We start from the raw sequence: 25,883 nt of genomic DNA, 5'->3' as shown, positions 1-25,883 counted from the left end.
TCACATTTCACAGTCCATCATACTTCCTGTGGTCTCTTCAAGCGCGGTGTGTTGACACGCTGCAAAAGCGATCAGCAACTTCGTTTTCATTGGCATGCATATGTGCTCCAAGTAAACGCATTGCTTGTATACACAGTGAATTTTTGTAAGCATATTGTCCTGGCAGCCACACTGAATGAAGACGCCTGTGCAAACGAAAACATAATGACTTCGTGTCAAAACCTAAAGGCTCCGTTAACTTCAATTTAAATTAGAAATAGAAAAATGAGATCCCACAAAGCTAGGAAAATACTTTATTTCTGTCCCTGTCATCTCCCATACTGTTTTTATATGCTTTATCATTGTCTCTCTATATATCACGATAAATTATGCATGCAGAGCAACCAACAAAACTCAGTCATGCACATAATTAAAACAAAAAGAATCACATCAGCACTTTTTTAACTGTGGAACAATGCAAACATGTCTTAAGTAAACAATGTCATGCATAATTAGACGGGCGGAAAAAAACAACAACATAGTGCGATCTTGCAGGAAGCTATCCACAAGGGTAGATCTGACGCTGAAACAGATGACAAATACTCTCACCTCCATTTCCTCTGATCTCAGAGAACTGAAGACAATATACACTATGTGTTATTTCCCCTCCCCCAACTCCTGCAGCTAATTTAAACAGTGCTTTGAAAATAAATTATCATCTGTTTAAAGTGACGGAGGTCAAGTCTCTGCCTAACAAGTGTTGAAGAAAAAGGCATGGATGTGTGGACATGAGCGGAAATAAAGTGTTATCAGACACTCGAGCTTAATATATATATATTTATAGTACAGAGACGTGAAAAAAAACAGCAAGCCATATTTGGAATATGTTACCCATGGCTGTCCTGTAAACAATTTAATCGGCAGGCAAATGAGCGGGAATGAATTTAAAATATGATTAGAGTGTGAAAAAGTTCAATAAAAACCATAAACATGTATTTTCTTTCTATATTTGCCACAGTGATAAAATTAATCTTTGGATCTTACTGCATGTGTGTCTTTACGCTAGTATTTAACGGGAAAACCATGGATTAACCTTTAATATGCTTTCAGTTTAAAGTACGACCCAAGGCAAATAACAGAAAACGAGACATAACTACTAAACCAGCGACCAAATTTTAAAAAAAAGCACGTAGTACCTCTAAAAGTCTCTTTTGGTCGACAAGAATAGATTACCACAGACTCGCCAATTTGTGAATTCCTGTTTCACAAGAACTAATTTGACTGATTACAATGTTAGTAATTATATCTTATCTTTGTCTTTGTATTATGAAAAGCTTACCATCTGTCATAACCAAGCATAATCATATTTTTTTCTGCAGTGACTATTCTAACCTTACTGATAACTCAAAGCTCAGCTCTGCCAGTGAATACAGAGATGTCGATTTTTTGCTTGTTAGCATTAGCACCCTGTTAAATATAGAATTCCTGGTGTACCTTCATAACCAAGCAGGAAAGCAGTGCAATATACTAAACTGTAGAAAATACAAAAGAAACCTTAATACAACAACTGTGGCCATTCTGAAGCCTCTATCCATATTTACCATCATTTTGTGACCATTTGAAGCCTGAGGGTAAACTAACTTTTAAATGAAGGGACACTACATGCTCATATGTTCCACTGATGGTGACCAACATTAGAAAATACACATCATGTTGTATTAGATAAGACTTTAAATTAAATGAGACCATAAACTCAGTTTTAAGGCACTTTCTCACTGTCATCATTTTTTGGGATCTGGGAATCTGGAAGCCATATGCTAGTTTTTTACATACAGTCTGTGATAACTGCGCTCTTCTGCCTGCCGGGTCATTAAAATATGCTGAAAGAGAAAAGGGGAGATTTGAATATGTGAACTTGTTTTTATGAGGGGACCGTTCAAAATGAGACACAATGAAGGTGGAGCACAAAGAAAAATAATGTGGGCAACATGTTTGTTGTGTTTTTGATAGAACGGATGAGTATATACAGTCATGGTAAAAAGAAAGTACACCCTCTTTTAATTCTAAGGTTTTATATATCGGGACAGTGTGGGACACTCAGTTGATTACTTGATTAATTGATGACCAGCAAGTGTGGCCACATCTATGAAATCTGCATTTGTGTCAGTTTTACAGGTCTGAACCATACAGGTGATCTTATTAAAGCAATTGTTGCTGCCTGTGATTCTGGAAAGGGTTATAGGTCCATTTCCAGATTATCTGAAGTCCATTGTTCTACTGTGAGAAAGACTATTCAGTGGAAAACATTCAAGATAGTGTTCCCAGTGTGGATACCCCATCAAATTCACCCCAGACTGTGCCACACTAAGAGAAACAGCTAAAACTCCAAGAGCTACACCTCAGACTCAATTAGAAAAAAACTAAAAGTATGGCTTAATTTGGAGAGGTTGCTAGAAGAAAGCCTCTTCTCTCGATAAATAGCATGGCAGTCTACTACACTGCATCTGAATAAACCACAAGATTTCTATAAAATGTCCTTTGGACAGATGAGACCAAACCACACTTGGTGAAAACTGAAACAGCATATCACAACAATCATCTCGTGAACTGTAAAGCATTTGTGATGGTGATGATTTTGGTTTGTTTTGCAGCCACAGGACCTGCACACCTTGCAGTAACTGAACTCTGTAAACCAAAATATGTTGAAACTGGGTCATGCAACAAGAAAATTAACAGAAGAACAGAAGCAAATCTACAGGAAAATGGCTGAAAAAGGAAAGATGAGGTGTTGCACTGAGGCCAGGAAACCTCAGTGAACTGAAGCAACATTGTAAAGAAGAGTGGGACAAAAATCCTCAACAACAATGTGCGAAATTGAGAAAGTCACACGATTTCGACAACGACTACGTCAAGTTGTTGTTTTTCACACCTTGCTTCTGCATTTTTGTTAACTATATAACCAGATTATTTTTTATGATTTCCATTTATATAAAACCTTTAGCAGAACTTAAAGAGAACATACTTTCTTTATGTCGATACAATTCAATTTTTTGGTTTTTAAAGTGTTTCAGTTGTGGAGAAATATCTTTTAGCAAGTGCTGGGAACATGGATTCTCTGTATCAAGTGAGCAGCATTAGAAATCTTCAGCAAAAGCCTCCTCGAGAGTCACCATTACAACAACCAGCTGCTTCTTTAACATGCATGTATATTTTTGAGATAGCTGCATTTCTAGATTGTCAGGTTATTGTTGGAAAATGGGGAATTCAGTTTTATTATAAATTCTTGATTGATGAAATTATCATGTTGCCTATCAACTGCTAGCAAATTAAGGAAATTAGCAGAACGCTAGCATCCCTGCATTTTGTCTAGACGCAAGTGTAAACAAATATATTTGCCTCTTAGCTTCTGTAGATCATTTGGCTAAATGATCACTCTGCACCATTTGTCTGTTATGAGCCACCGCTGTGTGGGCTAATCCATTTGGAACAGTACGTGACGGGATTGACCATTATGTGTATTGTGTGCTTGGACTGATTAAAGTTTACAGTGGAAAAATATCCGGAGTGGTCACTGACTCATACCACCTCATGAGACAGCTACAGCTTCATTAACTCCTTCATTAACTGAGCATATTGAGAACTCTGGAAGTCCTCACACCAACAGGGAGCATCACAGTAGCATCCATGCTGGACATACAGTTTACATTTTCACCCCGATTCCAGTCTCTAGAATCAGTGCTTATATTTGTTTATGGATCTTACTGAATGTGTGACTCATATTCTGGTATTTAAGGGGATATCCTTGGATTAAGCTTCAATATCCTTTCAGTTTAAAATACTAGGAGAGGTTAGCAAATGACAGAAAACAGGAAGTTACTACTCAACTTGTACCTCTAAAAGTCTCTTCTGGTCAACAAGAATAGGTTACCACATAAAAAAACCAAGTAACCTGTGAATTCTTGTTTCACAATTACTGATCACTACTTTAGTAATTACTGTCTTACCTTTGCACAGAGCCAGACAAGCTGTTTTCTCTTTGTCTTTGTAATAAGAAAAGCTAACCAGCTGCCGACAGCAGGTGTATATTTAGCATGCAGACATGAAGCTGAATCACGTACCTCTCACAGAGAAAGTAAAAGTAGTAAGAATAACTCTGAACAGGTCAAACTATTCCTTTAATTTTTTTCAGTCTTTAACATCATTTTACATTTTTATTTATGTTGTAAGAAGCCTGCCACAGTCAGCATTTAATAACCAGTAAAAACTGTAAATTTTACTTTGACAAACACAAACCACGATGACGTGTTCGGCAAAAAACCCCGAACATGGCAGTGTGTTTTCTTGTTAAACGTCTCACTCTTGCAATTATTAGTCATCATACGTTGCCTGTGTTTTGCAAGGCAAGCTTTCATATTAAACTCAACACGTATAGTTTCTCTCTGTGAACATAAAGCAGAAGAGACAAACCCAGATTTCCACATGGGGACATATCTGTCTGAGCCGTAATGAAATGAGTGGGGCCGGTTTTCCCAGCAGCACTTGAGCAAGAAGATCAACTTAGTGCCAAAATAAGCTAATGCATAAAGATGATGATACTGCTGAGACGTTTTTGCTTAATTGGGCCTTGAGATGTCGTACACTTTCAAAACAAGAAGCCTTCAGGCACAATCCACTAGAAGCCCAAAACGTTTGATTATTTCAGTTTCTTTTTACTGGAACTTTTGAAAAGTGTGTGAATTTAATTAAGCTAAAACAAAAAAATACTTTGAATACTGTTCTAACCCGTTTCTAAAAACGTTGTATACACGTGAATAGTGAGGACTTGATCCAATTAATCAGCATTATGTTTGTATCTCAACAGAATGGCAATAAAATACTGCTGGCAAATAATGTTTACCAGCAGTATCCATGTAAGCACTCATCAAACTTTTTAAAGAAATCCACGTGAAATGGATTTTGCAGTTATAAGGCACAATCACAAGTGTAGGGGAAGCTCTCAGCATGACGAAATATGCAAAGATGTATGCTTAGACAGAGATTTGTTTGTTTTAATTAAACGCACTTTTGACAATCTGAAATTGTCCACATCCGTGCTAGGAAGTTAGCCAAAAGTGATTACAAACAAACTTAATGCCAGTTTGACCTCTTAAGCCCCAACGCCCCCAGATACGAGGGTAAAAGGCAGGAGATCGCATTTGGGGTTAGGCATTGGGGCTAAGTGTGTTGTTGGTCCTCCTTCCAAATTTTCTGTGTGATGACTTCAAAACAGAATATTAAAAGTGCATATGGATCTGCTCTAAACCAACTTACGCCACCTCTTTCAGTCATATTCATACGTTTTAGAGGAATAAATGTTCAAAATTTCCATAAATACATGGCTAGTCATCATTGCTAACACCTCCATTGGTATGAGTATCTAGTTTCTAGTTTCCGGTGTTGTTTGTTTGTCTTTTGGTGGGGAGGGTCTCACTTTATCTTTTACAAATTGTCTTTTATTTAATGCTTATTTGGCCCTGAATAGTGTAATAAAAAAAAACACAGAAAAAAGCCTGAGTGAAGTTCCACTCCTGTGACAATGCTGTAACATCTTCAACAAACGGGGGGAAAAATGTCGTAATGAAGAAAGTTTCTTTCTGTAGGCAGTGATTTCAGCTTTTTAGATTGTCAGTGCCTTTTGATTTAGAAATTGAGAGTCAATCACAGTCTGCATTGCAGCCTGAATGTGAGTAATGCAGCTTTCTGAGCACTGGCAGACCCTAAATTGGCTCTCTCTCCAAAATACACACGCAGTGAATTTCACATGGGAGCTCTAAGAACAAAGTGCTCTCAATAACACTGTGCTTCTCTTACACACACACACACACACACACACACACTTGCAGTTATATATGTGCTTCTGTCTTCATATTTCTTCCTTTATGTACCAAACACTAAAAAAAATGCTCATAAAAATGCTGTAAACATTGTCATAAAACCACCGCACGACATCTTATGAATGAAAAGTGACAACGATATATACACTCTTTACATATTTCAACCACATCTGTGCCCGCTACTAGGTGAAGTTCATCCTTTTTGTTTGGTTATCAGCTCAGCAGAGTCCAAGAGCATCCACGGTTTATGCTTTTCGGGATGCTCCATCAGCTCCTTTCCATAAACTCGTCAGCAGTCTCAGGTCGAAGAAGGGATATTTACTCCATGGCCAGAGCGACCCGGTCGGGCGTCATCGGCCCCGGCTTGACCGAGATCCACAAGTCTTCGGTATTGGCAGAATTTTTTTTCTTCTTTGTTTCTGACCTTGAAGACGACACGGCGTCGCCGCAGCAACAACAACAGCAGCTGTTGGCATGACGACAGCAACAGCAGTGACAGCACACCACCACCATTGTGAGGAGAACAAGCAGGGGAAGCGTCAGGAGGACCACCAGGCAGACTGTGTTATAGGCCCCCTGGTTGTGTTTTTCTGAAGCAAAGTGCCACAGTTGGTTGAAAAAATCCTGAATGCTGTCAGTTTTCCCATCCATGGCTTAGGATACCGGCGTGTAAGCCCTTTAAATGAGACTATCTCACTGTTGGAAAAGTTTTGCTAAATCCTTTAGAGAGTTGAAATAGTTGTGAGACAGCAAATGTGCATGTTAGGATGCTGGGGTACTAAAATGATAAAAAATATAATGTCCCTCTGAGCCCTTTGGGTGTTTGGATTAAGGTTAAAAAACTGCCCAAAATGAAATCGTTTCCCTGAGAGTCTCGTCCATCCAACGAGGGCTGTGCTCTGAGTGTTAAATGAAAACACCAGAAGCAAACACCACTGATGCTTTCTGCTTTAAAGTGCTCCTTTGGAGAAGGCCAAAGCCCATTTAAACAAATCCACAAAACCAAGAGGTCACTTGGTTAGAGAAGGCTTTCAATATGAGGATTCTGATCTCGAGGAAAGCGGAAGTTTCTTTATCCAGGTCGACATTCCAGTAATTGTTTTCTCGAGTTTCCTCTTGTCCTCCTCCCCTTTAACTTTCAGTCTGACGAGCTGTAGAGAAGTGACTTAATGTGGATGTATCTGCAAAAAAAAAAAAAAAAGAAGGTTAACATGAAAAGAAAATTTGGGTCCAGGCAGACAACCGGTCTCCCTCACTCTTTCCCTGCCTCCCAATCTATCTTTCTGCCTCTGTCTTTAACATCTCTACTCCTGCACCCCACCCCCCATCTTGTCAATGTCAGCTTCGGATTTTTTTCAGCTTTCCCTTCATTAATATTGCAGAGGGGCATTCATGATTCAGGGCAACTCTCTCTCTCTAAGAGTCCCACTGAGGAAGACAGCGGCGAACAGAGAGAGAGAGTAAGAAGGAGTGGAAGAAATGGAGGGAGATTGTGTCTGAGGGAAGGTGAGACCGAGACAGAGGTAACCAATCTTCCTAAGAATCCCGCTGAGATGGAGAACGTGACAGTGTCAGAAAAAAAAAAAGAAGCGAAGTGGGAGAAAGGTAGGCCAGAGAAAGATCTGCTATAGGAGGCTCATGAATATACAGGTCTCATGGATCCCAAAGCAGGAGATGGATGGAATGTGGCCTAAGTATTCCTAAATGTCTGAATTTAACAATTTTATGCTGGCCTCAAATAAAACCACCGCCAAATAGGAATCCTTGATGTAAGGAACTTCAATTGTCAGTCCTACATGGAAATAAAAGTCATATTGTTCCTTACTCTGAGACTAAAAAGCTATTTGATTAAGCCTGAAGCCTTGAGGCAACATTTTTATTTAAATGCTGTTAACCCTCCTGCCATCCTTTAAAAAACTCACACCCATCACCCTAGGGACCATTCTCAGCCACGCCATAAAAAGACCATATATCCATATTTTATTCCACTTTAAATTAGCCAACCTTGTAAAACTACTTCTCCCTGAAATATTCATGTAAAGTTTTAATTATATTTTCGTTGTTTTAACCCTTCAAATCCCAGTGTTATTACATGAGCGCCCTGTGTTATAAGCCCCAAAAACCAAAAAACGAAACTAAATATTTCCACAAAAAACCAGTTGAAGTAATATGTGATTGTCATTATAAGTAGGCCTTTAGATGGACCAAAGATTGGCACCAACATACATTTTGACCTGCCATTATTTTTTTTGCATTTTTTTTGCAATTTAAAAATTAAAACTTCAAGGCCCTGAGTCTTCATTGACATCCAAGAAAAGAAGAAAAAATAAAATCATATGATGATAATTTGGGGTTGAAAAATAGCGTTTATAATGGAAGTCAATGGGCAGAAAATGGTCCCCAGGGTGATGGGTGTGGGGATTTCTGCTGCTCAGCCATTTTAGGCTGATTTAAGGAATTCACACTGGAATATTAACATTGACAGGTAAAAACTATCCTGTGGCAAGTTTGGTTATATTCCACTGAACACAGTGGAAATGGCAGCCATTTAACACATAGCAGTGGCACAAAAAGGTCCCAAGAAGGCAGGAAGGTTAAACATCTATAGTTTTTCAGACACCATTTGACTCAAGTACGCTCCACAGAGTCTCTGTAGCTTTCGGCTACAGGGCTTCTTTGTATTCTGTTCGCAGGAAGGAAAAAGATTTTCATCTCACATTCGGTTGCTTCGTATGCAGAGAAAGAGAGATAAAGATGCACCTGCAAGTGGAGAGCAAATAGGCACGGCTTCCACCGTGCGTTGTGCCTCATGTGTGAAATTAGTTTACCCACAGACAGCCCGCTAACTTCCCTCCTGTTCATTTGCTCAACAGGAAGCTAAGCACTTAAAGCTAAGTAGCACCTGAAATGTTTAAGTGAGAGATCAGAAAGAGCAATCCCATTTCAGAAAATAGAAGTGATCCAAACCACCGCATGAGAAACTGTGCTTCATTTCTTTTTGGGTTATTAGAGACTCTTCGTGTTAGTTTGTGCAGTTTTGGTTTGTTCATAAAAAAAATAGAAGCAAATGAGGTCACCGGCAAATTTAAGAAAAAACTAATCTAGATTTTGCTGAAGTGGGGAAATTTGGGTCGACTAATGAAGTAAAATGCACACAGTGCACAGACTGACAGTGATTTTAATGCCACTCAGTGCTCCTCTGATGAGAAGAAAAACAAGGGCAGCGTGCGTCGTTATCTCGTTCTGCTGCGATGGTTTAATAACTCCACCAAATAGTCATCTCCATATAGCAGCAGCACATAAAAGCTGTGCACAGGATTGTGCCTTATTTCAAAAATGTGCACCACGTTTGGAACAAAGGCTGCCTGCAGGCGACATGGAAACCCGCGCATATTCCTGAGAGCGATGGCGTCGCTGCCACATCTTTCCTGATTATTGGCTGCAGGTACATGTTGTTGTGATGAGCTTGGCTGAGCTGCAGCACCTCTGTGCACGCTCTGATCATCCCGCCATTATGAAAACTCTGCCACCGCGGCGAGCCAGAGCCGCTGCATGAGCAATAAGTTTGTCGGAGAGGGACAGAGATCGGGAGTGAAGCACGGAGGTGTGATCTAGCCGGTAGAAAACAAGTGACTCACAATGAATCAGTAGGAAAGTCATTAAATAGAATGGACAAGTCACTGAGTGTTATGATAATTATAGCCTCTGGCCAGGAACAAAGAGCCCACTTTGAGATGCGTTTATACACGGGTGAACTATAGTTGAAACACTAGCAGAAGAAATACAATGCTTTATGATCTACGTGTCATTTCATCAACGTGCTAAGGGAATTAATCCAGTAAGAGAAGTAACAACAAACTGATTGCCACTGTTGTTTCGTTCTCAGCAGGCCGTTTCTGTGCAGTACTGTGAGATGACCGGTACTTGTTCCTAACTTAATGGCTATTTTAAATAGATTGTAGCTTTATTTTTACTAAAAATAAATTAAAATGAGTCTCACTCATGACAACATTCTTTCAGAGACTCACCGGCTGTTTCACTTTCTCATGACTTTGTCTTCTTCTTGAGGCATTCGTACACAGGAAAAGGCCCTTTCTGGGCCACACAAAGCCAGGAAGGGGCTGAGAAAAAATGTTATGATTGCACACAGTTAGCCCCTGCTGCTTTTTTAAGGAACACGTGTGACCTAAAAGACAAAGTTGCGACAGAAGGCATGGCAGGAATCTTTAATGACTTGCCCCGAGCACCGAGTCAGAGCAGTTCGCTCATCAGTCAGCATTAATTCACAGCGCTAGGGTGTGTTTGTTTTGACCTGAGTCAAGAACCAGTAAACAGCTAAACCTCTAGATTTTTTTTTCTGCAGAAAACATGATCTGTGTTTGATCTCAAAGTGCAGCTGTTTTGCTGTCGTAGCAACAGGCCCGCAGATATGCTTGACAGTGAACAAAAGCAAGTGCACAAGCCCATTACATGTCAGATGTGTCAGCTCAGTCCTAACTGGAATGAAATGAGCAAAGTGGAGGTCACACTGCCAGTAAGAAAAGGGAGGGGGCAGCCAGATGAAGCTAGTAAACATCATCAGTAAGTTAGTCAGCCCTTTAAAACTAAAGTGAGGGACAAAGTGAAAGTTCTTAGAAACAGACGTTTGAGTGGGATGGTTTGTTTTAAGGAGACGAGAGTGTATTACAGACGCTTTTGGCTGAAATCTAATCTAACCCCAGCCAAAACCAAGCTTCTTTTTTTTTTTTGGATGAAGAATGAAGATTGTCCCAAAAGCAGCAATTTTACCTGAGTTTAATCAAACAACAAGAAACATCAGCAAATACCAACTTAAGCCACAGCAGTATCAAAGTATTCAGTGGCAGTTAAGATCTCATTGAAAGCAGAACCTTACCCCGCAGGCACTTGTGAAGTAGCAGGTCAGGTCTCGCGTCTTGTCTAATCCAGTTAGCTGCTCTAACTTCTGTTGGTTCTGTTTTGGCATCTGGCTTCAGCTCTGGTCTGGTCCCCCTCACTCTGACATCGTCACTTTCTGTTCCTGTTTCCCTCGCTACCCTTGTTTCATCCTCCTCCTTTTCCTCCTCCTCCTCCTCCTCTCTGTGTAAGTGTGTGTTTTGGTCACAGCGTCACTGCACCCTGCCCACTTTGTATAAGAATGGGCCCTCTGTCTGTGCTTACATGTTTCCTACACACTGTGCTCAAGAGTTGTGGTTGCTTTACTTTACCCTCACTAAATGACGTCAGGCAGAAAGATGGAAAGTCAGATAAATGAAGTTAAAAAGTCTGATATGAAGTCACAGGAATGCCGTATTAAAAGCTGAATCCCTCCACAATAAGGCCTCCATGCATGCACTCATCTGAAAACCTTGCAACTACAGCGGAAGTTGCACGCAAGGTTGAAACATTTTGCATAATAGCACTAAATGACTGCTTGAACAAACACCGCTCCACCCATCTGTGGGCCCTGAAACAGGAATAAAAAGGGGGAACAAAAACTGCGCGAGCCTACGTTTGTGTGTGCTGTAAAAACAGTGACAGAGGTATGAGCAAGACAAGAAAGATATGAAAGAAGGAGGTCATGTGAAGTGCACACACACACACACACACAAACCCACTTTTTATGCCTGTGGCATTGTGGTCGATGCCCTTTCAGTTCAGTCAAGCAAAACACGATTTTTATTCAAGTAAGAATCAAGAAAAAAAAAAGGGTTCAGCTGACATTAAAGAAAACTCTGTTCACTATTCTGATCAGAGGGTTGTTTTACTTTGACATGCAAACTGTAGGTCCTGTGCATTCATATATTATATGATGTGTGCTTATATACATGCAAAAATATATAAGCACACATTATATAAGGAGAATTAGTTCAAAGAGTGTCTAATGTGTGCAGAGCCTGGTCATGAACAGAAAGGAAAGGAACTTAACTTTTACCACCCTCTTAAGAAGCAGTAGTTGTGGAAGAAATCAAAAAGTTAAATATATAGATAGCTAGATGCAAAAGATGTCTGTGTCCTTTATCTGAAACATGATGAGACCAGATGAGTCGCCGCTCTTTTATTCACTGCTCATGGTGTATGTAGATGGGACGATTTCATCTGATAATCTGCTTCTTTTTTTTAAATCATGCCTCCTGACAGGTTTCAGACTGCCTGAAGAAGGAAGTGGGCTCTTTTGTAGCTATGAGACATGGTTACGTGAAAACCTATGAGACAAGCCTCACCGTGTCTGCAGGTTTGCCTGAGCCATTTCAGACAAATAGCAACCAGGCATTCACACACACACACACACACACACACACACACACACACACACACACACACACACACACACACACACACACACACACACACACACACATACCACCACAGAGGGTGCCGTCTGATTGCCAGGGCATGCAGTGCTGCACAGTGAGACTCTATCCCGGCTGCTGTTGAGGCAATACAGTGTCCAGTCACCTCGAGCAAGCGTTGATTAATGACCTGAGTGCAGCAGCACTTCTCTTGATGGAAATCCTTCTTTACAGTAGTTTGTATGAAAATGATTTCTCTGTGTATTCCATTTGCTGCTTTTGATTGCTGCTTCAAACACCTGCGCGCAGGAGCCGCCTTTTCTTTTGCTTAGATCTACTCTTTTGCACAGGCACACTTTTAAACCTGCAGGGTTGTATTAACCTAGATTTTATGTGTGCTGTTGGATCTGCTTCTCAACCTTGAGACGACACAAGAAACAATCTGAAAGGTGTCGGATGTAACAATTTGCCTTTTCAAATAATGGAAAAAAACAGCAGGTTTCAGTATCAGAACAAATAAGAGGCAGATATTGTAGAAATATGTTGTCAGGGATATTTTTATTTTATTTTATAAAGATATATATATGATTTATATGCATTTCCCTGACAGACTGTGTTTTGTTCTTATAAACCTCAGTCTCTATTATCTCTTTCCTTCACTCCTTCATTCTGTGGACACCTTATGTTTAGCCTATACTGCAGTGACCCTCATATACGTCCCATTTCCTCTATGGAAATCTTACTCTCCATTTATACTACCTCGACCCTGTGCTATAAAGGGTGCAGCTCCCATCTGGTTTATAGAAACTGCTCGCAGCGGAGCTCACCTCAGAGAAAAAGGTTCCAACAATATATCTCTTTATCCTACTCAGGTCTGTAGCTGAACAAATTGCGGGAAAGACCACTGAGCTCATGTCGGATCACTGGTCATACAATCATGATGGCAAAAAAAGTGACTTTGACATTACCAGCAGCATTAAGTAAAGCCTCACAGAATCAGTGGACTGTGCAAAAGGGCATTACGAATCACCATGACCTGCTGGTTCTGCCAGCATACACTGAAACATGAGTATGAACCCTATCCAGTGCACTGTGAGAGTTTCTGAATGGGAGTGCTAATGAAAACTGGCTAAAGGGTTGCTGTAGACGAATCTGACAAATGTCCAGAAATAGCCTGCTAATAAATCCAGTGTCCCCGGAGGAAAACCTGAGCTATAATCCAGTCCTGTAAAATGTCTAAGGCCAACTCTGTGACAACGGGCAGAGAGCAAGACAGAGAAAGAAATGATTTTGTCTATATAAGGAATTGCCTCTTGCTCTCAGAGAAAGTCATCTTTCAATAGCAATCGGTTGGCATTATAAACTTTGGGCTTTTTTTATGAGAGCACATAAATGCAAAAATCTAGCTATGATGTCAGTGTGCTATTTTAACATCTATTTATGTAATAATCTAAGCATAGTTCTCATGTGACACAAGCTCTACTTTGGGAATAAATATGTTAAACATGTCTTTCTTGGCTTGTGAAGAAGAAATGTCCTGCCTGTTCTGCTGCATAAATAAATACAGAGTAATGCTGTCAGCTTGCAGTGAAGGAAGTGTTTTTCCAGAGCACTTAATTATAATCAGCGGGGACTTTCTAAGTTCCTCTTTCTTGGCCTAGGATTTCCAAATACAGAAGAAACAGCGTGACACACTGTGGGAAAATAAAGTCACTCGTGTTGGACAACAGCTTACAAATACCTTAAGTGTAAATGACGAATACAAACCGCAGAAGAAGACCAGGCATTCTTTCCTATTTTTATGCAGAAATCTCTGGCACCCCTCATTTCTTTATGTTTTGCTTCCAAGGAGTCAGACATTTTTGTATTTTTTTTTAAACTGGTCTGAAGTAATAGTTCTCCAGGCTTTCTGAAGGTCTTTCAAAGTTTTTCTCTCAACGTTTGTGGCTTTCAGTCTCATTTTTAGTCCAGCCATCATACCTGAATCATAGGAATGTTTTTTGAAAAAAAATATCAGTCACTGTCAGTCATGGATTGGCCTCCCAGAGACCAAACCCCAACATTACTGAAGCTATGTGCAATCATATAGACAGAAAATGGAACAAAGATTACTGAAGACCACTAAAGGAGTATAAGAAACCTTAAGAGAGCTCAAAGAGAGTTCAGTATAAGGGTGGTCATACTGAATATTGACTTTGATGTTTCTTAAAACTGCACATTTTTTCTGTTTTCTAAGCAAAATCCTAAGAACTAAGGCCGCTCAAGACATTACTGCACAGTTTGCAGTGCCCATTTAAGGCGACATAACATTTACTGTCTTTATCTCTTCCAGACAGACTTAACTTCTTTTTGACAAATAGAAAAGCTTGATGGACAGTCTTGAGACAAAAACAAGCTGCGTGGCAACAATATGTGGTCATAAGATAACAAAGAAACATAAATACACTTCCTTTCTTTTTTTAAATGCATACGTGTGTTTGGTTTGTCGGGTTTGTCTGTTTGCTTCAAAGGAAAGAACCTGTGTAGTGTTTCACAACTGTTTAGTGTAAGTGAAAATGATAATAGAGTGCCTGAAGCACATGTTTAATTTCTAACATGTAGTCAAAGAAACATTTTGACACAGTAAACAAATCCAATCAGAAAATGTTGAACCTGCACTTTTATTTAAATTATTATTAAAACTCAAAAGCACTTAACTGTTCAACCCCAGTTTATATCAGTGTGATGGTAATTGAATGTTTTTCTTGCATTAATCCCCCCCGCTGGGTCAAATTTTCTCGTCTTGTTATCACCATTGATCAACTATTCAGACTTAAATCTAAATCACTCAGAGGCCATTATGTAAGTAAGGCAGATATGCTGGTATGGTAAATATGACTTAACATCTTCTGTTGTTGTTGATGGCTGATCAGCTTGTGCTTGTGTTTACCCAGCGGGGTATAAAACAATACGATTTAGCCTTGAGGCAGTCTATGGAAAGTTCTCAGTAAAGTCCTTAACTTGGGTGATGATCACTTTGATTGTGCTCGTGCTTCATTCTGAGTAACTGAAAGTTGGATGGTGATCATATTTTGTTTTAGGGAGATTTTATTTCCAAGCATTCCTGGCATCCCGTGTTTGTTCCTAAGTCTTTACTTTAAAAAAAAAAAGTAAAACTGACAGCCTTACTGAAATGCCATTACAGCATAATTACCATTTGCTACACATAGTGAGAGGTGTAGCGATCTCACGCCCTCATAAATGCACAGACAAAAACATACGTTTTCCCACCATTTTCCGCAAGAATCACTAAAAACAAATCTCTATCCAAAGTCTACTCAGTGTAGAATTGCTTTCCCTCTAGGTGATGTGACGAAGTACAGAACATACTCTCTACTGCGCTTGTCCCTCGGGTCACTGTAGCCCTGAGAGACACTTTCACATGTCTCAGCTCTCATATCTGAATGGCTCCCGAGGACTTCTGTGTAGTTCAAATGATGAAGGGGGCATTAAGGATCCCCTCTGGCACACTACAAAATCAAAATCCATTTCCTACTTGGCCTTAAATCATGGAAAGAAAATGGCAAAGCATGTCTTTGCAGGAAAGAAAGGCAAGGGGGGGGGGGGGGGGGGGGGTAACTGACGTACTCTGAGTACAAATAGTAAACAAATACGAACAGTAGCAAAATATGGGTTAATCAAGTGTGGCTCCCCATGTGGGTAATGCGTTATTTTTGTGTATGTGCACACACATGTTAGCAATTCATTAGCTGGTGTATCCATATGCTGGTGACACTGCTGTTGTAGCTGAATAAGGTGGAGCTAATCCATCCAGTTGGTCATAAACTATCTGTAACGGGTCACCAGCTGATATACACTAAATAGTGAGATACTCTGTGAGCATTTTTTCTTCACTTTTTATCTTTTAATAGATTTAATAGGAAATTAGCCTTGGAGGAAACGGCTTTTTATAAAGCAGGTCACAAGCCAAGTATTTTTAGCAAAACACCTTTGGTCTTCAGTTTAGGCTATAAATTTTAAATGTTACACCTTAATCTTGCAAAAACAAGCAACAGGAAATGGAAAGTCTCACTGTCCTCCATGTAATGTTTGGATACCCACACCCCCACATCCAATGTATCTTGTTTAGCTGATTTCAAGTCAACTATGACAGATTTCTTTACTATTTTTTCACATAAAACACAGTAATATAGAAAGTAACAGAACACAAAACCCATCACAGAACTCTGGACACCTTGGAGTACTTAGTAATACACCCTCTGGCAAATATCACAGCTTGTAAAGGCTTTTTGTAGCATGTAAGAGTCTTTCACTTCTTGTTTGTTGGCTTTTTGACCATTTGTCCTTATAAAAGGCTCCGCCCAAGGTCTTTTAGCAGTGCACAAAAGACCTTGGGCAGTCTTTTATGCACTGCTATTCTAAGGTTGCTTCACAGACTTTTGATGATGTTTTGGTCTGAGCCACAGACTTTGAGACCCTGGCAAAACCTTCAGCTGTCATAGCTCAGCCTTGCATATGTTGAGCGTATTATCTGTGTCATATATATATATATATATATATATATATATATATATATATATATATATATTTCTTTTCCTTGCTTTATTTAGTTCTTTGTATTTCTAATCTTGTTATCTTAATCTTCTGTTCTCAGTAATTACTGTGGCTTTCAGGCTGTTTTTAGTGACTTCCCTTTTGTGTTTCATTCCAGTGTAAAATATGTGCCTCACCTTCAGTGTTCCTCTTTGTCAAGTTTATCTTGTTTCCCCATTTACTCACCTTAATTCATGTTTTATTTTGTAAGTGCTTTTAGCTTTTGGATCTTGTCTAGTTTCACTTCCTATCCCTGCCTTCACTCATTCCTTGATTGTCTTCTGTTGTGTTTAGTTGTTTCCTCTTCCCTCATTACCTTTTGTATATATTGCCTCAGTCTCTCAGTCATCAAATCACTGGCTAAGCGCTTCAGAAGCCCCGGGATTTTCGGACTTGGATTTGTGCTTTGTGATTCTCTGGGCTAAGAGTATTAAAGCTTCCTTAAAGTCTCCTGAGTCCACGCAGAGGTTCATAATGACAGCCAACCTGTTTTTCTTGGTAGACACCATTCTCTTTTTATCTACAGCTTTCCCCCCTTTTTTTCTCTGATAGATGCCGTAATACTTGTTATAGAACTTTCAGGGATTGGATTGAACCCATTATTTCCTCTCCAACTTCACTTGAGAATGGCTGCAGCACAAGCCCAAAGCATGATCGATCACCCCGTGCTTGACAATTCATCTTCACTCATTCTCTTATTCACAGTAATGGGCTTTCACACCTTACTGCAGCTATGTGAAAGTTGGGCTCTGATATGCAATCAGGACCACAAACTGGTATAATATCTTGAGTATAGGGTATGTTTACTTTGGTGTTCTGCCTGGGTCAAAGTGAGTTCATTAAGACTGCATAAGAACTAAGCGGGAACAAAAAAGTCACACTGTAAATTAGTTCAGTGTCCTGCTTCTGAAACTCCAAAATGGTAGTTTAAAAACAGAACATAAAGCTTTAGTATCAACAATATGAGTGACCATGCTTTACATGAATTTGCATGCAGCTATGTTTTCTCTGCAGATAAATACTACTCTACAAACCTTTCCAAAAATTCAATCTGTCTGTGGGAGTACGATAAAGGCTTACACAAGCTCATCTGATATGGCTGTCAGGGGTACGCTGAAAAGGACTAGAGACCACTAATTTAAATTATATATCAAATACAACAACCTCATAGGAAAGGAGGGGAGGCAGGGGGAGGATGGTAACAGTCCTTAATAGAATGAATGAAATCAAAACTAGAACAAAGAAAGTGCGTGCTTTATCCTTAAAGAATCATTTGTTTTAAAAAAAATCATTTTCTCTTGTTTTACTCTTTTCTTAAATCTTCTCCGGGAGCTCAGCTGTCAGTTCTAATGTTTTACCCGGAATAACCGCACCATAAGAATCACGTCAACTCATATCTACTTTTGCAGGTCAGCCATGTCCAGAGGGATGATGGTTAAAGCTTAGCTTAGCAGCTGCAGACAGTAAATGCTTTGGACTAAATTTTAAAGATGAAAAAGTGCCAGTCATATCTGGTCAATCACTACAGGAAAAAAAAATAGTCTTATGAAAAAGTACTCAGGCGTCAAACCTTCAATTAATGCATTCATTAATTAGCTGCAAGTGTCCAAGTGTGCTGAAAGCCCTAATGAGGGTTAGACAGTCCTCTTGAATAATAGGAGCTTTTCCCATTTTCATTTTTTTGTATTTTCCAATTTAAAAAAACTGGAGCATCACACACAAAAGCTAATGGAAAAACGTATGAGACTGTGACCAGCACAGCCAGATCTTACCTCACATTCAACTTGCTGAGGCTGCACAGACCAGTCTTCATGCCTTCCACTGCACTTGTGATGTATGTGAGGCCCTACTCATGCTCCCCCATCCCAACTCATGGAGCGCCAATAAAAGCATGATGAAAATCAAGCTGTTCACCAGCCGCATGCCCAATTAAGCCCCAGTGTTTACAATGCTATCACAGAGAGAGTCTAACTGGGAGAGCTGGATTGCACCTCCTTCTTATTCAGATGCCTGCCAGGGCCTGTTAGCTGTATGAGTTCAGTGAGATGTAAAGAGACTCCAGGAGCGCACGGGAGACTCGGGATGCCTCACAACGCCGCTTTTCATCAGCTTCAAGCCATCTGCAGTCAATCCTGTGGAGAGATGTGGAGACATTACTGGATGGATGGGACAAGAATAAGATGAGTGAGGGCAGAAAATGCATGAGGAGGGAGGAAGAAGATGATGGCTCACACGAAGAAATGCATGTCTGCCGTTCCTTTCACCAAACACTGAAGTCATGTAGCAGCATTTTTTGTTTTTTATGAAATTTGTGGCTTGTTGTTTAAACTTAACCTTTTCAGTAAAAGGAAAACTCGAACTTCTATGTCTCAAAGGGAATTTTCTATGTAGTAACTGATTGTATCTTTTCATTATTATTTCTTTTTTCAGACAGCAATATCATATGATATATCTTTGGTTCTGAATTGCCTGATTAGAGCTTAATTAGTTTTCCATATGAAAACATTGCTTTGTAAACTCACAAAGTCTTCACAAGACTTTACAACAAAGCCCTCTGGCACTTTTGTAGAGGGGACTCTGTCGATTTTTCATAAGCTGGACTTAGCAGGAATGCACCCAAACATCCACAAAGCAGAGAAAGAAGACACTGGGATTTAGCTGAGTTAGTGAGCTGACATACTGGAGTCAACAAATCATCTTATGGCTGGAACTGTGTCGGGGCAAAGACATCCTAGTGTAGCAGTTTGAGCCTGCTGGGCTTTAAAGAGGATTCATCAGTTGTGCTCTTTAACTAACAACCACTATATGTCCAGTGTAATGGTTAGTGAACGCATAATTTAATTAAAAAGCACAGTGTTGCTGCTCCACATAAGAGTAGGATGTTTACCTGACTTCATTAATGTTTAAATTCTGTGTTTAGTTTTGAATAATCTCCAGGTTGGTGCACTGTAGCCCCTCTGTCTGTATGATTACTAATTCTTTTTATCTGGACTGGCACATGACTGAACCGAAGTTTAGTCACAACCTCATTTCTAACAAAACTGTTACAACTTCCTCTGAGTTTATCCCTTATTTTCACACAATGAGCCCTAAGAAGTCATGCTGTTCCACCTGGGAGTTCTAGATAATAAACATGCTGCTATTTCTGTTTATATATATAAATGTAATAAAGTTATTTTAAACACCAGTGGCCCTGGGGTGGAAATAAATGATTTAAAATAATTGGGTTTGCAAAATAATGTAACAATACTTGCAATGCACAAATGCCGATGGCATTTTAGTTCTAAACTGAGTTGTAGTAGCTTTTTTTCATCGTACTTTGCATACAGAAAGCCTCATATTTTTTCCCCACTGTTGTTGTCACAGTGCAATAGAGCATCTTATTCCACACATTTGTGCTTTTTTGGTATTTGATTTAATGTAAAAACAAACTTTCTCAATGCTTTTTCATGTGAGCATTTACAGTTAACAAAGCAAACAAACAAACAAAAGAAAATATTTTGATTAGTCATGACTAATGGTTCATTAGTTATGATCACAGATAGTATAAAATGTGGACGTGGTTTCTGACGAAGTCACTCAAACCTGCATTCTACTCAAGGCCACCAGATGGCGATAGTGGTAGTTACAATAAAACTTCCAGGATTATAGAACTCTGTGGGAAAACATCCCTCTGACTTGACATCTATCAACACTTTTCTCATAATTTTATGTTCTCAGTTACTAATTTCGGGGTCACGTTGTATAAAAAATCAAGTTTGTTTTGTAAATCTTGGTCATACCATGTGTCAAAATGAAGAATTATCTGTGGTATGAAACTTCTGGCTCATTGGCTAATGACCTGTCAGTCAGCTCGTTAGGCAATGATTATGTGCTTTTGCAGTCAGACCTGCCCCCCTTTATCATACCCAGGTTTTTGCAGCCAAAATGTTGACAGCAGGCTTCAAAATGGGACTTCATAAGCCAGTGGGCGATGTCATAGTAGATACATTATCCACTGTATCTAAGGAAACTGTCTAAAATTAAGATTAATATTATATTTTTTATGACAAGATGCACAGTATCCATATGAAATACAGAGTACAAAATCATAACACAAAGATGGCAGTATGCAAATGAAGCAGATTAAAACAGAGCTATTTTTTAAGTGCAAGAGTTACAGTGACAACAGACATTAAACATGAATGGTTTTTAAAGCCTTTTCAAATTAAAAAAAAAAAGAGTTCCGTTTCCTTCATGAAAATAGGGAAGTGTGAGTCTATAGCTCAGATTAGCACAGACATGCACAGTAAGCATTTGAGGAAGATTGAGATGTGCAGCGCATGGGATAATCATAATCTACTGTCTTCTTACAAGTGCCATCAGACATGTTCCTTCATTTAGTTCCCTTTATACAGAAAAGGAAATGTGTGTGTGTGTGTGTGTGTGTGTGTGTGTGTGTGTGTGTATGTGTGTGTGTGTGTGTTACAGTGTAAAACCACTCTTTGACTTAGCTCAATTAGTGGAACCTAGTGGAAAGTATTAGCTGTAGCTAAGTTGCTACCAAAGCAGTAGGGTTTCATTAACCTTTTATCATAGTATCATACAGGATCACTGGACTTGTCATTCTGGCTGTTAAATTACAAAATAATTCTCATCTTTCAGGAACGATTTGGATTTTTTTCCTAGTCTAAAATGGTTAAAGAGTTATAGTAATGTGAAGCTCACATGGTAAAATGTAGGCAGAGCTGATTTTTCTGTGTTCAGATGGTACTGCTTTGTAAATACTTTGTGTTACTGTGATAAACTGAATATCCCCCATAAAGTATGTCTTCTCTTCTTTTAGAAACCATTGAGTTTTGTCTCTAGCAGAAACAGTAACGCAGCTACGGTCAGTAAAATAGTGCTTGTAAAATGGTCCTGCCACCAGAAAGGGTTAAATTGGCTTTACTGGCTAATTAAGCCAAAATAGTTATTGTGAATATATTTCACTGGAGGGAAATGAGTAGTACTGAACCTGATACTTGGGTTTTAGTCAGTACAGTAATGCATTGCAGTACAATACAAAAAGCCTTTTTATAATGGCTCTGCCTGAAGGTGCCATTTTGGCTGCTGCTATGTTGCGTTTTGTGGGCAGACGTAATAATATCAGCTAATTTAGAAGTTAAGTTAGCAAGCTACATCCATAAATTGTATGGGTGCAAAGGCACATATCTCATAATTACTGCAGTAACAGCATAAATCACTAACATTTCATTCAGGCCACACAAAAAGCAATTTTATTGGTTAAATAATTCAATTAAAATGCTCCAAAAACCATCAAGACCGCAAACATGGTCAAGAGGTCCTGTTCAGGGACTCCAATTAGCGATGGTGAGGAAAGAGCGGTGAGCTGTAGTGACCTGTTTCAGCAATTCTGTCCATCACAGCAGCCATGCACCCTACTTTAAGCCTCACCAGTACTCTGTCCAAATAAATTAGCTATTTAAAAATAAAATGTACCAACTGTACAGTTTCGGTGAAAGGGGATACTTTCCAGAAAACAAAACTATTCACGAACCATGTTGTAAATGTTTCTTTCAGCTAATAAGTTGGTCTCTTTAGTGTGTATGTGTATGGAAACGGGATTGCTTGTGGACTCCTCCAATTGTTGTGTAGGTCCTCAACAAAGACACCTGTGTTGTTTCTTGCTGCTCTCCTTTACTGCAAGACTAAAACAAAACAATAGTAAGTAAACTCTCTCTTTTACTTTCAGACTGAGTGTATGCTATCTTCATATACAGTACGCATTGTTATTGTATGTTTGCATGGTTCATTAAGACTTGTGAGTGTTTTGTATCTATGTTTATTTGTATGTGTCTAATTTCTATGCTGAGTTTTGGGTTGTTTAGGGTTTTTGTTGTTGTTTTGGTACATATGTTTTGAGTATACAGACCAAACCAATATTTAATTACAGTTTTTGTATTTTTTACATTTAAGGTCAGTTTTTAAAGGTTTTTGTAAATTTAAAAAAAGTTCCCTGCTGCTTCCAGTTAAAAGAGAGTTTTTCCTTCCCACCGTCACAAAGTGCTCGCTCCTCAGCAGTCACTTGATTGTTAAAGTTTTCTCCAGAAAATTGTACAATATGGTAATATTGTAGTTCTGGGTTGTTTGGTGACCTTGTGGATGAGTCATTGATGCCTTCTTGGAGTAGTTTTGAGTGGACGACTACTGGAAAGGTTCCCCACTGTTCCAAGTTTGCTCCATTTGTGGATAATGGCTCTCATTGTTGTTCACTGAAGTCCCGAATCCTTAAAAATGCTTTTGTAACCTTTTCCAGACTTATAGATGCCAATGAATTTGCTTCTCTGCTGGATTCTTTTGAGACATTTTAGCCTACCTCTCTTTGCCAGACAAGTTCGACATAAATCATTTCTTGGTTCAATAGGTTTAGTAGAACTCAGGCCTGGGGGTGAACTGAACTCAGCTTTCCAAAACTAAAACTGGTTAATCATTTGTTTTCAATCATTCATCAAACAAATCAGTTTGTTTGATAAACTGGAACATTTAAATGCAAATATACAAAAGAAATTGCAAATGCTTTTTCACAACACTGTGGCTTTGTGAAAAGGACCTTGTGTTAAGAAATCAGATGAAAACATCATTCTCAATAAAAGCTTAGACATAAAGACTCTTGAAGTGTTGGCTCAAATCAGGATTTTTTGTGTGACTCCCAAATCTGTGTCCATAAACCAGTGTAGCATGTGATGCTTAGTAATTCTGCACCAGTCCAACATAATAACTGTATCCCCCAGCTTAATCTTGCAAACTGAATGAGTAAGCTAATATACACTAAGTTGCTTCATATCTCCACTACAATGCTTTCTGTTAAAGATTAGACATACTTCTCCTAATTGGTTCTGACATCAGAACAGATCTAATCTAGCCTGGAAATTTTATTTCATCATTTTTGCAGCCTCGGCAGGTTCAGCTCAAAGTGTCATGTGCGCTGTTGTTTGACAATGTCAAATATTGCATTATAAATATATACAAAGTGCAGATATATACTATACTTTTGTGAGATATAGCCTTTGCTGCCTTGGTAACACACTCTCATATTTTGAAATATTATAATAAACAACAAAAGAGTTGAAACAAGAAAGAAAATGTCCCCACCTGCTGGTCCAAACGATGCTGTTTGCAAACTGGTCCGCCATTTTTCAAATGTATTTGCCATGAAAAAGATCCAAAGTTAATCCTCTGTAATTCCTAAATAATGTGGATTATAATTTGTATACAACTATCTTTGAATGCCTGGATTTGAATGTTTTTATTTCATAACTCATTTGAATACCTTAAACAAAAAGGGCCAGTGTCCAATTATATGGGCTGAGCTGTACAAGCCATATTTTGCAGTTGCCATGCAGTAGCTGAGATCTTAGTTTTGGTTTAGTGGAAGTTGGCACGTGTTTGTGAGTGGCTACAAGCATGAAGTAGCCTGTGTGACTTTGGCTGCAGAACAGCATTTTAGCCAGCAGCGAGAGGGTGACATGCTGGTTGGATATAAGGGGATCCCACTGAGAAAAACGATGCAGAGCAGGGAGCAGGGCACACTGGCTTAATCCTCAATCAGTGTGGAAGAGCTGAGCAAAGCAATAGGCACATGTGAGGGGAGGAACTAAACCTGAGGCACAGGAAACAAGAGGTTACTGGGAATTAAAAAACAAGAGTCACCCATGAGATTTAGATTTGGCTTGCCCACAGGCTACACTACCATGCTGGTGATGATTTAATGGAAAATGAGTTTAAATACTGCTGGAGGTGAAGACTGGATGAATCAAATGTCCAAGTCCACTGACCGAAGAGTTGGAGGAACCAATTAAAAAAGTGTCTGATCTTACCAAGAAATAACTTCATGCCATGGACGTACCTGGTGAGCTGATTGGGTGGCAGGCAGTTATTTTACACTTGTTGCTCTCTAATCTCGAGCCTAACCTGCTCCAGTCTGGGTTAGGTCTCAACATAAGTTGCCATGGCAATCTAACCTTGTAACTGAACCCCTTTCATAAATAAAAAGACACAGTTAACCTTGAATGTACCAGGAAATTAGCCCCAATCCCACTTTGAAATGAGAGCCTCTAGCTTGAGCTCTGTCATTAGTTAAAGGATACGTTTGGCACAGTGTCTCCTTGTTGCTTTCTGAATGTTGTGTCGATTATGAAGAAAATGTCACCCGATTACACATATCAGTTCCACATGACCGGAGAACCCTGTCGAATTGCGAGGATTACTTTAATGATCCAGTTGTGCATGTGACATGTTTTGTTTTGGTAAAGACTGAACAGATTAGCTTGTCTCACTGACCTTTATTCCACTGGTAAAGTCTGTGTTGCTCATCTATTTGTGCTTGACTCTAATATATTCACAAACTCCGCACAAGCTCATTACTTACCAAAGTTGTTTTTTGCTGACCAAACACATGAATGGATTATTATTGGATAATTAGAACATGCTGAAATCAAACAATGAATCTTAAAACTGCTGAACTGAAGATTTGCGAGTATTGTAGCTGTGCATTATAATAATGATAATAAAAACAATAATACATGGGTATAGTTGCGGTTGCACATATTTTTTTCCGCAGGCTCAGTTGTTTGATTTAGGATCCATGCTAGTCATTGCATAGTCTTTAAGCCTACATTTACAGCTAAGGACATGATGCTGTTCCCCTACCTTTAGGAGACATACATTAGGTGCTGCATCCAAGTCAGATTGGCAGAAAAAACATTTAGTCTTCTTCCATTGTTCTGCCATATTGGCCTAAACATGCAGTTATTTGAGAAATATTTTAAACAGACTCCATGCAATCTCGTGAATAAGTCCACCTCGTGATCCAAAAGCCTGTACAGCCACCTTTAGCAGCAATAACTTGAAGTAATTCTTTTCACTGTGACTTTCTCAGTCTCTCATCATCATTGTTGAGGAAATTTGGCCCACTCTTCTGGGTAGTGTTGCTTTATTTCATTGAGTATTACATTCATTTCTTGCACATCTCTCTCCTACCACATCATTTCAATGAGATTGAAGTCTGGACTTTGACTGGGTCATTGAGAATCCTTGATTCTTTTCTATTTGAGCCATTCTGTAGTAAGTTTTCTGCTGTGGCTGCGATCATTGTCCTGTTGCATGA

General features: G+C 39.2%; 1 protein-coding gene across 3 annotated transcripts; it reads right to left on the bottom strand.

The window, feature by feature from the left end:
- Nucleotides 1-287: 287 nt before the first annotated feature.
- On the bottom strand, nucleotides 288-18,839 carry kiaa0040 (KIAA0040 ortholog). Of its 3 annotated transcripts, XM_086272531.1 has the most exons (3): nucleotides 10,747-10,887; nucleotides 9,881-9,973; nucleotides 288-7,033 (listed from the first exon to the last, which is right to left on the bottom strand). In XM_086272531.1, exon 3 carries the CDS (start codon nucleotides 6,501-6,503, stop codon nucleotides 6,171-6,173), a length of 333 nt encoding a protein of 110 aa, XP_086128657.1. In that variant the 5' UTR covers nucleotides 6,504-7,033; nucleotides 9,881-9,973; nucleotides 10,747-10,887; the 3' UTR covers nucleotides 288-6,170. The 3 variants fall into 3 exon arrangements, with proteins under 3 accessions (XP_086128657.1, XP_086128658.1, XP_086128656.1); XM_086272532.1 differs by lacking the exons at nucleotides 9,881-9,973; nucleotides 10,747-10,887 and adding an exon at nucleotides 18,508-18,839; XM_086272530.1 differs by lacking the exon at nucleotides 9,881-9,973.
- Between the last annotated feature and the right edge of the window lie 7,044 nt (nucleotides 18,840-25,883).

Source organism: Aulonocara sp. 'chitande type north' Nkhata Bay, linkage group LG18 (genome assembly GCF_057382095.1).
Source record: "Aulonocara sp. 'chitande type north' Nkhata Bay isolate Kocher_YH1m ecotype deep benthic linkage group LG18, A_spYH_male_GT1.1, whole genome shotgun sequence".
NCBI classification, from domain to species: Eukaryota; Metazoa; Chordata; class Actinopteri; order Cichliformes; family Cichlidae; genus Aulonocara; species Aulonocara sp. 'chitande type north' Nkhata Bay.
Note: the sequence above shows the minus strand (reverse complement) of the source record. Positions and strands in the feature narration are given on the sequence as shown.

Excerpts from the sequence above, each read along its gene's own strand:
- kiaa0040 (XM_086272532.1), bottom strand. The coding sequence starts at position 6,503 with ATGGATGGGAAAACTGACAGCATTCAGGATTTTTTCAACCAACTGTGG.